This window comes from Leuciscus leuciscus, assembly GCF_965113295.1.
Source record: "Leuciscus leuciscus genome assembly, chromosome: 24".
Classification (NCBI taxonomy): Eukaryota; Metazoa; Chordata; class Actinopteri; order Cypriniformes; family Leuciscidae; genus Leuciscus; species Leuciscus leuciscus.
In genome coordinates, this window is record NC_138723.1 from 12,919,742 (window position 1) to 12,936,585 (window position 16,844).

General features: G+C 36.8%; 1 protein-coding gene across 4 annotated transcripts in view; it reads left to right on the plus strand.

The window, feature by feature from the left end:
* Positions 1-15,405, plus strand: part of igsf9a (immunoglobulin superfamily, member 9a) — a 34,125-nt gene extending 18,720 nt beyond the window's left edge. For 2 of the 4 annotated variants that reach the window (XM_082158393.1, XM_082158392.1), the window contains exons 4-21: positions 342-491; positions 1,321-1,472; positions 2,003-2,120; positions 6,111-6,252; positions 6,342-6,487; positions 7,391-7,533; positions 7,805-7,945; positions 8,532-8,648; positions 9,107-9,257; positions 9,607-9,718; positions 10,055-10,242; positions 10,694-10,911; positions 11,035-11,119; positions 11,300-11,467; positions 11,621-11,657; positions 11,754-13,955; positions 14,259-14,440; positions 14,766-15,405. In XM_082158393.1, coding sequence (XP_082014519.1) covers positions 342-491; positions 1,321-1,472; positions 2,003-2,120; positions 6,111-6,252; positions 6,342-6,487; positions 7,391-7,533; positions 7,805-7,945; positions 8,532-8,648; positions 9,107-9,257; positions 9,607-9,718; positions 10,055-10,242; positions 10,694-10,911; positions 11,035-11,119; positions 11,300-11,467; positions 11,621-11,657; positions 11,754-13,955; positions 14,259-14,440; positions 14,766-14,923 — 4,610 coding nt within the window. In that variant the 3' untranslated portion in view covers positions 14,924-15,405. The remainder of the gene's footprint in view (positions 1-341; positions 492-1,320; positions 1,473-2,002; positions 2,121-6,110; positions 6,253-6,341; positions 6,488-7,390; positions 7,534-7,804; positions 7,946-8,531; positions 8,649-9,106; positions 9,258-9,606; positions 9,719-10,054; positions 10,243-10,693; positions 10,912-11,034; positions 11,120-11,299; positions 11,468-11,620; positions 11,658-11,753; positions 13,956-14,258; positions 14,441-14,765) is intronic. The other 2 variants (XM_082158394.1, XM_082158395.1) reach the window with 2 other exon arrangements.
* The last annotated feature ends 1,439 nt before the right edge of the window (positions 15,406-16,844 follow it).

The window sequence follows — 16,844 nt, forward strand, 5'->3', positions numbered from 1 at the left end:
TCAAAATAGCAAGTGTATTTAAATGTATGTTTTAAATTGTGAACTTAATTTCAATTTATTTTTAATATAACTAAATCAAAATAATAATAATAATATAAAAACGAATAATACTCATAAAAATTAAATAATTAAAAAAATCAAACAGGAATACACAAATGCACTCTAATTTTATTTTTAATTGTAATTTTATATTTAGCTTTCCTTGTAGCTTGTTGATAATTGAAATAATATTTGTGAATTGTGAATTGTAAAAAATGTGTCTGCAACAAATATGCACTACTTTTGTTTTGTACAAGTTTGTCATTGGTTCTCCGACCCTTCCCTCTCCTGATCATGCCCAGGTCGAGTGTCACTCATCAGGGGAACATCACTGCAGATCACGGGGCTTTTACTAGAGGATGAAGGCTGGTATGAGTGCCGGATCCTCCAGCTAGACAAAACCACAGATGAGGCTGGAAGCAACGGGAGCTGGACTCTACTCTTCGTTACAGGTGAGACTCACCATATCCAATGAGAAGGCCTGAATTATTTATTGTAAGAAAGGATATCCAATTTTACAAGCAGTCTGAATCTGAACCATCAAAGCATTTCTCTTTATGTCAGACCAGTGACACAATGCCATTATGCTCATCCCATGACTTCATTCAAACATGCAGTGAACAATGAATGAATACACAACCCAGCCTGTTTTCATGCACCTGTTACAGACAGTGCTCTGTGCACCTGTTCCAGAAGCAGCTCGTTCTCTGTCGCCACACCTTAAGGCCGTTCTCTGACACTCAGACGCAGTGTTGGCCAGATTAAACAAGCCATCTGAGGCCTGTGCTCATATTCGGCTCGGTTTTCAACTTGTCAATTGTTTGAGCCACAGGACGCCAAGCAGAAAGAGCATCTTGCAGGCCTGGCTTGACTCCACTGTGCCTTTCGTTAAAGCAAAAAAAAGAAAAAGAAAAAGTTGATAAAGTACGACTAGCGCTGAGGACAGTACTTTAAAACCTTTCAAAGCTACAAGCTACTCATCATTTTAATTAGTTTATTCAGATTAGCATTTTGAATTAGTACTTAGCTACAAACTGCTAATAAAAAGGGGTAACATTTTTTTCTTAAAATATTAGAATTATTTGTGAAGGATCATGTGCCACTGAAGACTGGAGTAATGATGCTGAAAATTCACCTTTGATCACAGGAATAAATTACATTTTAAAATATTCTCTCATGGAGAATATATTCGCTCTTCATAGCATCACATTTGATCGTTGATGAATCTTTGCCATCCTTTGAATGATTGTGACTTTTTTCTTTGCTTACTTTCATGTCTAGCACCTCCTGTGCTTACGGAAACCTCACCTCCTGCCATTGAAGTATTTGTAGGAAGATCTGTAACCCTGAAGTGTGCTGCCCGCGGAAATCCACGGCCTACAATAACCTGGTCAAAAGATGGAGGACCAATAAAACCTCAAGACAAAGTAAAGGTGGGAATTTCTAACTAGTTAGTATGATCACATCTACTGATTTTGCACTTAAAAATGTCAATGAAAAAGGTTGACATGAATGCTGTTTTTTTCCCTGTGTTGATGTATTTCCTACTGAAAGCTGGGGTGGGGACATATCAAAATGCCTGTCCTTTTTTTTAAATTTTTTTTTTATAACCTTTACTTCCCATAACAGCCTGGAAAAAAATATTATTTGCTACTTGCTATTGCTCATTCTAAAGTGCAGTTGATTGGACAAACATATGTATACACCCCTGCAAACAACATGAGTCATCTGCATTTGTCATCTATTTTCCTGGAAAAGAAAGAAGTTTGTTTTGTCAACTTTTAAAACTATATTCACTTTGACCTTTTTTAACGGACGTAGATTAAGAACCACAAAACCTACATTTTGATTTCATTGGCTTAAATTCCCAAATGCAATGGATCAAATATAGAATACGATTACACTCTACTCTCTCTTCCAGGCTTTCACAAACTCTCTCATATCTCTCATTTTAATCCTACAGATCATGAATGGAAGTGTATCTTTCCAGGCTGTAAGCAGAGAAACATCAGGCCAGTATCAGTGTCATGCCTCCAACACTGAAGGAAATGTAATTCACATCACAAAGGTCAAAGTCATTGGTAAGTCAGCAATGATGTTTAGAACAATCTGAAAAGTGTTGGGTAGACCAGAATAAATCTTTGTAATTGATTTTTATCAATAATATTAATATTGATTAGGTGGCGTAACATTTCCCCAGTAATAGTAACTGATTTGGAGGAAATCAGGTAGGTGAACGCAAGCCATGATAGGATTACTTCTTACAGATCGTACATTTATTTGATCGACTGCCATGTAACTGATTGGCAGAGGTTTGTTTGGGGCATTTAAAAATATGAATATTGTCCAAAAATGAGGAAGGGGGTTAGTTTCTCCTTAGTTGTAATGATTTCTAAGCCCCTTGGCTCATGCCAGTATGTTCTAAATGTCAACTATAAGCTTTTCTAAATGAATGGCGCCATCTAGTGATGCCGTTGCATTATATTACATTTAAGTGCACTTTCTGTCACAAAGGTCTGTGGCTCAAAGAGCCAAGTCATGGGTTTAATTACCAGGAAATTAAGTGATAAAACATATGCTTAAAAAAGTAATGCAGTAAGGCAAGTTTGCCGAATGCTTATTTGTATTGAATGTGCACTTGTAGTGTACTTCAAATCTTAAAAGTATATATATATCACTGATTCTTGAGAGTCGGGACAAAACACGTTTTAAAAAACTTTTTTTTTAAATACACACTATATCAATTAGAGTTATATGTTTCTGCAGAGAAAGGTCTTAGCTATTTAACCATGTAAAGGAACAGGTTCTAAATAAAAACACATTTTTAACAAATAAACATGTTTCCCTTCAGAACTGGATTTGTGTCAACTCCGTCAGACAATTTTAATTCTTCAAATCCAACAAGAATCTTAAGTTCTGAAGTATATTGTAATAGTGTTTAGTTACTCTGATATGTAAAAAAAATACAATATATAAACTTAAGTTGTGATTTCACACTATTCTGAAAACTCAGATTTCTAAATATTTGCATTTTCAAACTTTGATTTTAATGTCAATATTGTAAAAACAAATTCCTTAAATAAATAAAACATAAGAGGATGTAGATCAAATGGTCCTTTATTACAAAAACAACCTAAACTGAAGGAAGATTTTTATTTTATTTTTTTTTATTAACAAAAACTGTCATACATCCAAAGCTGTTGACAAAGATCTGACGGTGTTGACAAAAAACTGACGGTGTTGAAAAAAAAATGTTTGAATGTTTTACCTCAGATTTGTGAAATGTTCACCTGTTTGTCATGATATGTTCTGACAATAAGGAGTAGTTTAAAACCACAATTAACGCTCTGTTTTCTACTACTTTCACTTAGGAGCAAAAATCTGCCTTTAAACTTGAAAGAAATAAAGATTTGACATTTATCGTGATAATTATCGATATCGACTGATATAAAAAAAAATTATCGTGATAATTTTTTTTGGCCATATCGCCATATGGCCATATCGCCCAGCCCTACACTGGCTTCTCATTTCTCTATCTCTGTCTCTACATAGCAAAGTTACACGTTACACAATAATAAGCAGACCACTGCCTGCCCGTTCTCTACAAGTCAGATGCGTACGGTTAAATAATGTAATGCATGCTATGTATGTGCATTTATGTGTAAATAAAACCCTGAAATAACAGTTTAACCCTTCACTATATTCACAAATAATATTATATTCGCACATTAAGAGGTTATTGGTGGATTTGTCAACTCCGTCAGCTTACAGGTCAACTCCGTCAGACATAGAACCTGACGGAGTTGACGTCTGACGGAGTTGACGTAAGGGCATGTATTTTCCTGCCAAAACATGTATTGTACACTGCAGCTAGGTAGTTTTTCCTCAGTTGCTAGCTGTCCCAATAACCTCACTAAAATGCTTAAATTCAATCCACTATGCTATGGTTTAAAAAAAGTATCTTAAAGGACAAGTTCGGTATTTTACACTTAAAGCCCTGTTTACAGATCGTATCTGATGAAATAGAACGGTTAAGATTAAAATTTGGACACATGCTCCTGTCCCAAGAATTTTAGGTTTATTTCGCTTCACCCCCCCCCACCCCCACAATGGTTGTCTATATGCACTGGAAGATTCCATCCTAAAAACACATTAAACTTTCGTTTACAAAGACGTGAAACTCACCGAGTGGTTAGGGGTGTTCACTGATATGTGCACTCAAAAATCGCTGAAAAAGATGCATTCCAACAGGTTTTATCGTAGTTTTTGTCCAACTCCATTGACTTAATAGGACGTGCTGTGAGACCGCAGCACCTTTACGGTATTACTCCGCCGCTTCTTCTTCTGCTTCTTCTGTGTATTCAATGAAATGCCCGTGGTTTGCTTGCAATTGGCAAAGGTGCATTATCGCCACCAACTGGGCTGGAGTGTCTATTATTCAAGCTCTCAACGGAAGAATCACGGGTGTGACGCGTTTGGCAAAATAGGTCCACAAAAGCGAAATAAACCTACAATTCTCGGGACAGGAGCATGTGTCCAAATTTTAATCTTAACCGTTCTATTTCATCAGATACGATCTGTAAACAGGGCTTTAAGTGTAAAATACCGAACTTGTCCTTTAACAGAAAGATGGTATTGACATGGTGCAGCTGTGACCGTAGGAATATTGACATTGTTTGTCTAAAATATAAAAATGTAAAACGCACCAGAGCATGTGTGGTAGTGCTGCATTCACCACAGGCAGGGAGATGAAAAGGGGTCCTCAGGGATATAGCTGACCATGCTATTTCCTGATTTAAAGAGCTTTATGAAAAAATCTGATGGAGTTGACAGAAACTGAGGACACAACTTTAATAGGCAGATTTTTATGGAAAATATTGTTTGATGTTCACTTCATGCATTGTTTTTTTATATTTATACCCCTTATTTTTTATTTGATATATATGTTTTCACAACTGTAGAGCTTTTTTAAAGTTTTTTGGGATGGTTAATATTGTGCAATAACATGGACCTTCTAACCACAGACCATACATTTAAACAAATTTTCCCCAAAAAGATAAAAAAAAGTTTATTCTAAAATCAGATAGGTATATACAATTCCTTTAGATTTAACTTTGTATGTCAATCATGATGAATTTCTTAATTTTTGCTATAAATGAGACTTTTCTATGTGGGACATGTTTTGTCCCGACTCTCAAGAATCAGTGATATATATATATATATATATATATATATATATATATATATATATATATATATATATATATACTGTATATATATATATATATATATATATATATATATATATATACTGTACTTGTAGATAATATAATATTAAAGAAATAAAAGGCCACTTAAGTGTACTTAAAGAAAGTACACTCATGACTTTCTTAACACACTTAAGTACATTTTTTAAAAGTTCACTTTTCAAATAATGTCAAATCAAAAATGCCTTACAGGAGTACATTTATTGTGATATGTTGACTAATATGATAAAGCACATGTAAAGTATTTGATTATCATTTTAACTGTAGTGTGTTTAAAGTTAATATATTTTAAATATTATTACAAATACAAGTACTAAATTGCAACTTCATCACGTGTAATTACAAATCTATTTAAATACATTAAGTAATAATTTCAATAGAAATGGCATCTTTTAGTTTACCATAGATGCTTGTTAGTACATTCAGCAGTATAATTAAACCATATTTCAAAGGCAATAGAAGTAATTATTGAATTACATATAAAGATATAAGTAAATCCTACATTAGTGGGTCAAAAAGGGCTCTTAAGTTCAACTAATTGCTTTTAATATAAATTTAAATAATACATTTTAATTTAATTATAAATAACATTCAATTTATTGTCTGAAAACATTCAGAACATTACTGAAACATTACATTCAGTTCGCACTTAAGTATATTTTTTTAAATATATATTATTTCAATATTAAATACTCTTTTTAAAAGCATGCTAAAGTGTACTTTTTTTCACAAGGAGAAGCAGGTGAAAGTTTTTTTATTTTTTTATATTGCATTATGGGATGTTATGTATTTTTCTAACAACAGGCCCTCCGGTGATCGTAATCCCTCCAACCGACACTGTTCTCAACATGTCCCAGGATGCCAAGTTGAAGTGCCAGGCTGAGGCTGACCCACCCAACATGACCTATGTGTGGCAAAGACAAGGAGAAGACATTCACCACATTGAGTGAGTTCTGTTCTAAAACTGTCAACATTCCTCTTAATATTTATGGAAAAAGGTAGCTTATGTACTATTCATCTGTGTGTTTGTTTTAGGTCTCTGAAGTCTCGTGTTAAGATCATAGTGGATGGTACACTACTCATATCACGTTTGACTCCAGCGGATTCAGGGAACTACACCTGCATGCCCACTAATGGACTTCATGTGTCCCCCTCTGCCTCAGCCATACTCACTGTGCAGCGTAAGTGTTTCACATATCATGCTGCAAAATGAGAATAATGAATGTGGATTTGCCTGCACTTGTATAAGATTTCCTACACTAGTATAACCCTAATTTAACTATAAAGTACACTAATTTCAACGATTATGTTCAAAATGATGTATACATGAGATGAAGCACATCCAGGTGATGTTGTTGAATTTGAATTTTCATCTTCATTTCACATACCATATGTGCAATATTTTGTGCAAAATGAAAATGAAAACTAAAACTAAAATTTTGTTTAAACCACAACCACGTTGTGCTTGGTGCTTCTTTCAAAAGCATTAATCAATCTTACCAACCCCATTCTTAAAAATAATATATAGATATTATTTAATATAATATATATATATATATATATATATATATATATATATATATATATACATATACATATACATATATCTTATGTTGAACGGGTATATTTGTGGCAATAGCCAACAAAACATTGTATGGGTCAAAATTATAGATTTTTCTTTTATGCCAAAAATCATTAGGATATTAAGTAAAGATCATGTTCCATGAAGATATTTAGTAAATTTCCCACCTTAAATATATAAAACATTTATTTTTGTGAATGGATGCAGCACAATCGCCAATAGAAATGGAATGGAAATAGAAATTTTCTCAATATTTCGATTTTTCTGCACCCTCAGATTCCAGATTTTCAAATAGTTGTATCGCGGCCAAATATTGTCCTATCCTAACAAACCATACATCAATGGAAATATTATGTATTCAGCTTTCAGATGATGTATAAATCTCAAAAAAAAAAAAAAATTACCCATAAGACTGGTTTTGTGGTCCAGGGTCACATATATGAATACTTGGGTATATATGACCTTATAGTTATTCTTATTGATAACTGTTCTTGTTTAACAGACCCAGCACAGGTGATGCAGATGCCCAGTCTGACCTTCCTCCCCACTGGCATGAGGGGTGTCATTGCGTGCCCCGTCAGAGCTGAACCACCATTATCACATGTAGACTGGATCAAAGATGGCAAACCGCTCGATTTAGACATGGTGAGTAACTGTTAGTTGCTTTTTTCACTATACATACAAACAACTTTTTAACCTTTTATATGTACATTTGTATAAGCACACTGCTACTTCTAAGTGCTTCCCAAAGTGCTTTTTCTCTCAGAACTACTAATGCTTGACATATTAATTTTGATTTGGGGACACCATGCTGTGCTTACACTTATACGCCTCTCTTGACGACGCACTTTAGAAAGACCTCACATCTCTCCAGAACATTATATAAAAAAATTACTCTGTGAAAATCTTTCAACAGTATCCTGGATGGACACTGACCTCAGAAGGCTCTATCGTCATAGCAACAGCTAATGATGACGCTGCAGGTGTATACGCGTGTACACCCTACAATAGCTTTGGGACAATGGGCCAGTCTGAGCCCAGCACTGTTATACTACAGGTGGGGCTTTACTGAGTGTTGTCATTTTTTCTATTTTCAAATCACAAGGATTTTGGCTATCACCATCTCTGACATTTTGTCCCCATAATGTAGGGTATACCTGAACCACACACACGTGTGTGTGTGTGTGTGTGTGTGTGTGTGTGTGTGTGTGTGTGTGTGTGTGTGTGTGTGTGTGTGTGTGTGTGTGTGTGTGTGTGTGTGTGTGTGTGTGTGTGTGTGTGTGTGTGTGTGTGTACAGGAATTGCTATACTTGTGAGGGCCGAATGTCCTCCCTTATGTAGTGAAATATTGTGGTCCCAACCACAACCAACTAGTGAGGACCAGTAAAATTTCCTCACTAGTTGGTTGTCATAAAATGTCACTTTATAAGTGAAAATAGAAAGGCTTATAAATTGGTCAAAACACGTTTTTATTTAAATCTAGTGTTCTATATATATAATTGTACAAATACAAATTAGACAGCTGTCTTACATTGTTGTACAAAAACAGTGGTGGAATGCTATGGAAATAAAATTAAATATGGTCAGTGTGAGTTTTTGAGCTATAATTTAGGACCCTTAAACTTTGTGTTTTCATCTTTTAGGATCCTCCGTCATTTAAAGTTTCACCTCGTAAGGAGTACAGACAGGATGTGGGGAGAATGCTTGCTATTCCATGCCAGATGGATGGTAGCCCTGCTCCAAAAGTCAGCTGGAAAAAGGTGAATGTCATTACAATCTTCTCTAGCACAAATCCCATGATCATCGCCTATCAGAGTGAATATATGATAACATATTTTTTTTATCACACACAAAAGAACTGTATTTACAATAAACAAATGTTACCCTTTTTCAGTTATTTATATTATATGTGTAATTAAAGTAAAATAAGTACATCTGTGATCATTTCTAATCAGTAGAAAGACATATTTAACCCAAAACATTTATGTCATGTTAAAAGGTATAATATAATGTTCAGCAGCAATATATAACAATTGCTTATATGAAACTGTTGATTAACATGTAAAATTATAGTATCAATTCTATGCAGAAAAAAAAACGGAGAATTTTAATTTTCTCCAAATATTATACTGCACCCCATTACAGCTGGAAATCATTTTTCAATTAAAATGGGTGTTTAATCTTATTATATGCTTGATTATGGCACTGCTCCTCTTAGGTTGGTGCAGCCTCTCGCTCACTGTTCACTGTAGCAGCGAATGGCTCCCTCATTTTACATCCTCTCAGTAAAGACCACCAGGGGGAGTGGGAGTGCTGCTCCACCAACCGAGTGGCTACTGTATCCATCAGAACAATGGTCTTTGTGCTCGGTAAGTCTAGAAGCATCTGGGTCAGCACTACCACATGCAACCCTTAGGCCATTCTTATGTTCGTGTGATGTTTACTGTAACAGAAATAATTGCTCACAGACTTCTTCTAATTGTTAAAAAAAAGAAAGAAAGTGTTTACATCACAAGAAATATAAAAACACAGGAATTATTACATGGTTATGAAGCTTACAAAGCATTACATTTCAGCCAAATAAAAGCCCTAAAGGGAATCTTGCCTTGTAGCTGAGTAGTCATGAGTAGTTCTGAACTTGCTGTCGTCATGTGTCACACATTTGTCACTCTTCATGTCACACATATCTTGTTTTCTGCTCATCGTTCTGTTTCACAGGTACAAGTCCTCATGCAGTGTCGTCAGTATCTGTGATCCCAGGAATTAACCAGGCCAATGTCTCCTGGGTGGCTGGCTTTGATGGAGGATATACCCAGAAATTCACTGTCTGGTTGGTGTCTGTTTATCATTGTAAATTTTGGGAAGCAATTTGAAATTAGTCTTTCAGATAATATTGTAATAAGAGCAGTATTTGTCTGATCAATTTATACAATGCAAAGTTGCAAAGCTGCATGCACAATACAAAATCAAAAAGAAAAAATGTAATGTAGCATTTTGTCATGATACATTGCTATTTGTTAGCTAAAATTGTACTGTAAAAATAGTTGAGATAATTCCATGTTTCTGATTTTTTTTAGCTAAGTTAGTAGCCAAGTTTTTACTGGATGGTTTATGCCTGTCTTCATAAGTCAGTTTTTAAAAACTCATAAGAACATTCTTTTTCCAGGTATAAGCAGGTGTCAGCAGTAAGGATAGAGGAAAAGCAAGAGTGGTTGTCTTTCTCAGACCTCTCTACTGAAAATAGTCTGTTGGTCACCAATCTTCTTCCTGCCACTGAGTACCAGTTCAGTGTCATGGCTCAAAATAAAATTGGCACTGGACCCTTCAGTGAGATCACCTCCATCACAACTATGGGTAAACATTAGCTGTGCATAAGAAACTCTAAAAACCCTATGAAATGAGTTTACCAGCCTACTTTTCATGACCATGAATGGACCATGATTTGCTAAATTATGTTGCTATTAGGTGGCATGTGGCATTAGGGGGATGGCATTTTGTTGGACAAATATTGTTTATAGAAAGAAGAGAAAGCCTGTAAATTTGAATATGAATACCTCCTAATTTTTTATTAATTTAGTCAACTTTTAGGAGTACATTAGCATAATCAAAGCTAATAGATATGGTATAAAAGCCAAAAAAATCTATTTTTGATTTGATTAATCTTTAAAACAATTAGCCTGTGGTTTGGCTACCTCATGCCGACTTAAATTAATATATAATCTGTGTTTATGTTACGCACTGTGGATATTTGAATAAAAACAAGCTATTCATTTCAATCTCTCCCTTATTTAATATTTTTCTACAGATACACTTCCTGTTGTGGCCAAGCTGGAACCCCCTACAAATCTCTCAGTCAATATGAGTACAGAGGGAATTCTTCTGTGGTGGTCAGCACCCCAGTCCCCGTCTCCACCCATTGACAGTTTTATCATACAGTCATGTCTTGAGGGTGGGGAATGGGTTAATCTGAAAGAGGACATTAGCCCAGTTGAGAGTCAGATCTTTCTTCAGGGGTTATGTAAGGTAAATATTCTCGAAGACATTTTCATGAATCAGTCAGCTTGTCATTTTTGATAAATGCAACCCTTCGTTCCTTTTCTTTCATCCTTATTTTGTCATTTCCTCATGGTGTATTACTCTCTGAAGGACTGCAAGTATGAACTGAGGCTTCTTTCTCGGCATGGAGATCAGCTGAGCATGCCCAGTCCATCAATCAGTGTCTCCACCATCGGTCAGTGCTTCACACATTCCCATGTTTTTTTCCCTGGTCTGTAATATTTTCTAAAGAAATTGTTGGAATTTAATAATTGCAATTTACACAACAGTATTTACACAAACTATTTTCAAGAAAACCTGGAACTCTTTCAACCCATCCAACCATTAAATGTAACACTTTCTTTGGGCTCCACAGGAATGAATATGCACCCAGCCAGTTCCCGCCTCCTAGACTTTCCTGATAGGCTAATGGCTGGTGTCATGGGTGGAGTGGGCCTCCTTTGCCTTGCTCTTATCCTGACCCTGGCAATAGTTTGTTTCATTTTTTACAAAAGGGGCCGAAGGCGCAGGCAGAATATCAAGGGTAAAGAAACAACACTTTGAACCGCTTAGAACTGTTTTTAAAGTCTGCCTCAATGTATCCTCCTTAGAGGATGCTCTCACTCCTGAAATTACCTTTCATGCATGTTCAATTATCCTGACGCTCATTCCATTGTAAAATTGGTTCCCTTATCAGATCTCCCTCCTGCAATAAAAGACAACCCATCTGTAAAGTAAGTGCACCACCATCACCTCTCAAAACCTTTTTTCTTTGTCCAAAATTTTTCCATTCATTGTAGAATGTACTAAATTCTTATCCGTGACCTTAGCAGCCCTGACAACACCCTGAAGCAAAGGCTCCTACCAGCTCGTCCACTCTCCTACACTTCCTCCTCTTCCAATCACTCCTCCCTTGACAAGTCCAGTCACAGTGATTGTCATGCCCAGTGCCAACATCTCCTGCCTCAAGCTAACCCCCCATCCCACCATTCCCTCCCTGAGAGCCATCTCCAACGGGCATCGCTTGCCCCTGTGTCCTCTGTGGAGGTAATCCACAGAGGCCCAGATGGACGCTTTATTGTCCATGCTCTTGAAGATGACAACATTGTCAGTTCTCAGATTAAGAGAAACCCAAGTCAAAACTCCCATCGGTCATCAGATGGAAACAGGAGCTTCAGAATCCAGAAATCACAGTCTTTGAGATCCTACATAGATGAAAGAAAAAAGCCACCCTTTGTCCTTTCGGTGGATCTTCCACCTTTTAGATCAGATATTCCTTCTTCCAGCAGAACACAAGCTATGGCTAAGCACCTTTCGTTCAATGGCCATTACATGCCCATTCGGGAGCAAGAGATCTTGAATGGACCAGAACAGACAAGTCTTTCGTCAGATAGCAGTGGCTCTTTTCTCTATCCCCATTCGGAAAGTACTCTGGGTCAACGGTCCCTGAAACAAGGTACCAACCACTCTGCGGCCAGTACCCTCGTTTTGCAGATGGAGCATGAGAGGGAAAAAGGAAACCTAAGTCGCTGTTTGACTTTGGCTCGTGAGAGAGAGGAGCTTGAAAGAGAACTGCGCAAGTTCACTTTTGATCGAAATCCATCTGATAATGAGACAGATGATGAGTATGGAAAAATCTGGAAAACTCAAGAAACTTCAACACCTCAGATTAACTACCAAGCCATAAGACAAGGCATTTTATCTGAGAAAACCAGCATGTTGAAGGGAAGGGCTGCCTCTTGCATTCCATGGGAAGAAAGACACAGGATTTCTTCTGCAAGCTTGGTGCCCCTACATACCTCTTATGGAAAGGATAGCAAGTATAGGCAGAATCAACAAGGTTATCATTCCATCCAGAGATCCAACTACCAACGGTCTCGAAGTCTAGACAGAGGGGAACACCAAAAATCCCAAACATGGGACCGAAGACGAAGCAGGACGCCTGTTGATTCAAGTTTTGGTCGTGTAAAGGATGAACCCTTAAACTACAATTTGGAAAAGACCCAAACTGCTGTAGAACATAGGACCTCTAGCAGAAGTCAACAATATTTTGACACATATTTTTGTTCATCCTTAGATGATCAGCAGGAGCGGGCCATAGAAAGAAGCACTAGACAGATGATTCCAATTACTGATTATTCAGAGATGAGTGTGGATGGACCTGATCTTGAGAGCCAGTCTCCATATTCAAGGTCTATACTGGGCTTGGACCACAGTTATGAGACTCTAGACTATGACAGACCCAGGTTATCAGAGCTTGAAAAGGACAGATCAGAAGAGTCAGGACATGTGAGAACAAGAAAACAGGAGAAGTTGAACAATTGGTCAAGCAAAACTGTATCTACAATGAATGTCTCTGGAACAATGCCAAGGAAGACAAATAGTCCTCGGCCAAACAATTGGAATCGGCACAAGAGTATGCATAGTTTAGACTCTAAATTATTCAAGGACCATTTTTTGACCCCTGATGCCTGGGTAGATTCGCTGACACTAAGTCGAGATTCTACAATGTCCCCCTTTCCGTGCAGACCCAACTCTGTGGCAGATAAGTCTAAAAGTAGTCCCAAATTGCAAACAGATTCATCTGTGCCTTCAGAAAGTCAAATGCAAGATCACCATCTTCAGGCCTCTAAATCCCATGATGGCTCCATCAATGACTCACAATCCAGAAAAAACCTAGTATCAGGACATAGCACCCATACTGCCTTATTATCTCCAGGGGGATCAAGCTGGCCTCTGTCTTATGGCCCCTCTCTGTCAGCCTTGCCATCTGGAAGACAGAGCCAGAGCCAAGAGGTGGAAAGAGGGGAGGAAGTTGAAAATGGGCAGGAGGTGGATGTGGAAGTTAACAGATACAGGAAGAGTTCAGAGACTGAGGGAAGTTATAGAAGTTATGCAAGCCAAAGCAGTGGCAGAGGCAGCATGGATGCCCCTAACAGCAGGCAGTTTTCTCTCAGCCCCCCTCTCACCAGCTCACCAGAGACCACAGAGGATAGTGACAGAGATGAGGCAGCTCTACAGGGGCCTGAAAGGTAAAACTGGCTTTTCTTTGTCTTTTTTATATATATTTATCTTAAAAGTGGTTTTGAAGGATTTAAATAGGTTATTATGGTTAATTCTCTTGCAAAAAGTACCATGGGCATCTGCAATGATAAAAGTTTTTTTTGAACACAGGACCATGGTAATACCATGGGGGGGATTTTCAATAGTAATAATATGTTTTTTTGACATGGTACCATATACATGTCCCAATGCACCTGTGGATTTATGTAAGGGAATCCATGTGTCACATTAGACTCAACAACATTGCACATTACTTTATCTTCTGACTTTAGATCTAGAAGAGGATCTGTGGATGAGATTTATGAGTGGGACTCTACTTACGTCCAAATGCATCCTGTGGACCCCAAAGTGTCAATGAGCAAGGCAGGTCTACGAAGAGATCTTCAAGGTCAAGGGAAGCTGGGCAGAACTACCAAAGATGATGGCAGGCAAGATTTAGACCTGAAACAAAAAAGTAAGAGAAATCCTTGCTTTGTATATTATAACTCAGCAAAAAGTTGTTCCTTCACTAACTACATTTTTGTTACATTGGCAATACCATGGTTTTGTGGGCATGTACCATGGCACTACCATGTTGTTCTTTAACATACCTTGGTGTACCATGCAAATACAATGGTATGTTAATATGCTAATCATTATATAATACAGCATAACTGTACCTTGGAAATAATGCAGCTCTTTTTGACTGTGAAAGTCAAATTATGAAGACCAGTTAAAAAAATCTGAACTTAAATGTTTTCAAGGCATTTCATTCATCTCCATTGTCTTTTTGACCCAAGGTCTTTACCCTCCGGCTGGTTTGAAGGAATCTGTTCCACTCTTTGAACTTCCCAGTATTCTTCCTCCTCACTGTGAACAAGAATCACTCCTTGCTCATGAGATTCGGAAGAGCTTCACATCATTCCCAAACCCAGAGCCCGACACTGTGCTTTTCTGATTACTTATAGTAGGTACACCATTCACGCTGATCAGCCTGCACTGTTTTCAGTTTAGCCCCTAGACTCTTAAGTAGTCTGAAATTGTGTTGATACACTTAAGATGTTTAGATTTGTTTGTCAAAACTGTAGCCAAATGTTTGTATGTTCTCGAATCTGGATTGGACACAGCATGGTTCCCCTCAACACAGATCTTAATGGACAGAATAAAAGGGGACACTGGGTGTCACAATTAATTGGACGTCTCAGGACCACTCAAGCACACTGGAATCTAAGAACGCACACTCATCTGTCCAACTAATGGAAATTACATTAACTGATGAATGGGCCAGACCTCAGTGAAGAGAACTGTAGTCTAAAAATCATATAGTATGTGCTGGAGTTGCAAATCAAAGGGGAAATAAATAATACAGGACATTGCTCTCTGCACCCTGCTGTTGCCGATGAAACTGAATTTGAAATAAAAATGTTAAAGCTGTTACAATGAGCCCCTTTCAAATTTGATTTTTGGAGTGCCGTTTGATTGTTCTTTAAATCCTATTTTGACAGTAAGAGGCTAAGAGCACATTATGATTTAGAAACCTCATCAAAGGCCTTTTATGCACGGTTATAGGAATATTTTATCATATGAAACAGGATGCTGAAAAAAGAATAATTTTTTATACCTTCAAGTTGTCAAGCAAATTGGAGATGCCTTTAAATGTGATTGGAGTAATGCTTTGGCAGAAACTTCAGTTTTCTTGACAATCATTGGTCCATACTCCACCCACTCGTACCTATACCTCATACATGGAGGAACCTAATAAACGGATTCTCTTTCAGAGTGCAACTGAAGAAATGATTAAGTTCACTGCAGGTCACATGAGTTAATTACGTATCACTGCGCCCTGTAGTCTGGCCGCTAATGAGTCTGTCAATACAAAGTTACATTAACGAACAGAGCTGAACTGTTTACAGTTTAACCAAACATTTCACAGCTCCAATTTCTTTGAATAATCAAAACATTTTAGAGCAATTAAATTCTACTTTATATGCTTTTATTGGTCAGAATGCTAGAAAACACTATACAGTAATTGCACTGACATAAATTCCACTAGTCTTAATTTTCTGCCAGTATGAAATGTCTTTGCATCTACTGCCTACTGAGAAAATTCATTGAATATGGTATCTTTGCAAATATGTCTATATGTAATTAATTGTTATCTTTTAGCTTTTTAATCAAAGCCTATTCAAACAAGACTGTACAAAGAAAGGTCATTTTCTTTGTAGAAAATGAGGATTGTTCCAATTGTTTGCAACCCTATTATGTTTTTGGAAACAATTTGTACTCACATTTTGTACTCACATCTGTCATTTTCACAATTTATCAAATTATGTGTTTTATTTCATGTATGTGGAGTTTTATATATTGATTAAAGACAACAAAATATATATTTTTTTGTTGGTGTGTAGATACTACAAAGCCAAAAGTGAGTTGAGTTCCTCTAAATCCACTAGGATGTGCTGCACTTTCACAAATAGCCTCCTTTTTTTATGAATTAAAAACCTTGAAAGCAATGCATATATATATTATATTAAATATATATTATATATATATAAGCCTCTGAAGGAAATTCTGACATTTAAGGAAAGGAATAAAGGAAGAGTTATTGCCATTATTGACAATTCTGATCACAACGTTTGATCTGAATGTTGTGAGCTGTGGAAGCCAAATCACTTTATTCCTCTCTCTATTTTCTTCTTCTTCCATTGAGCAGCAAGATATGCACTTTTTTCTATTTGTGAACTCTCTTTTAGTGATTGAGTGGACTGTGAAATCCTGACAGGTTACAGGCGGTCACAATAGCGTGTGTACTGAACATAAGGTGCACAGCCTCCATCATTATCTAAAGCTTCCAGCAATGCCACATGCTGCATTAATCA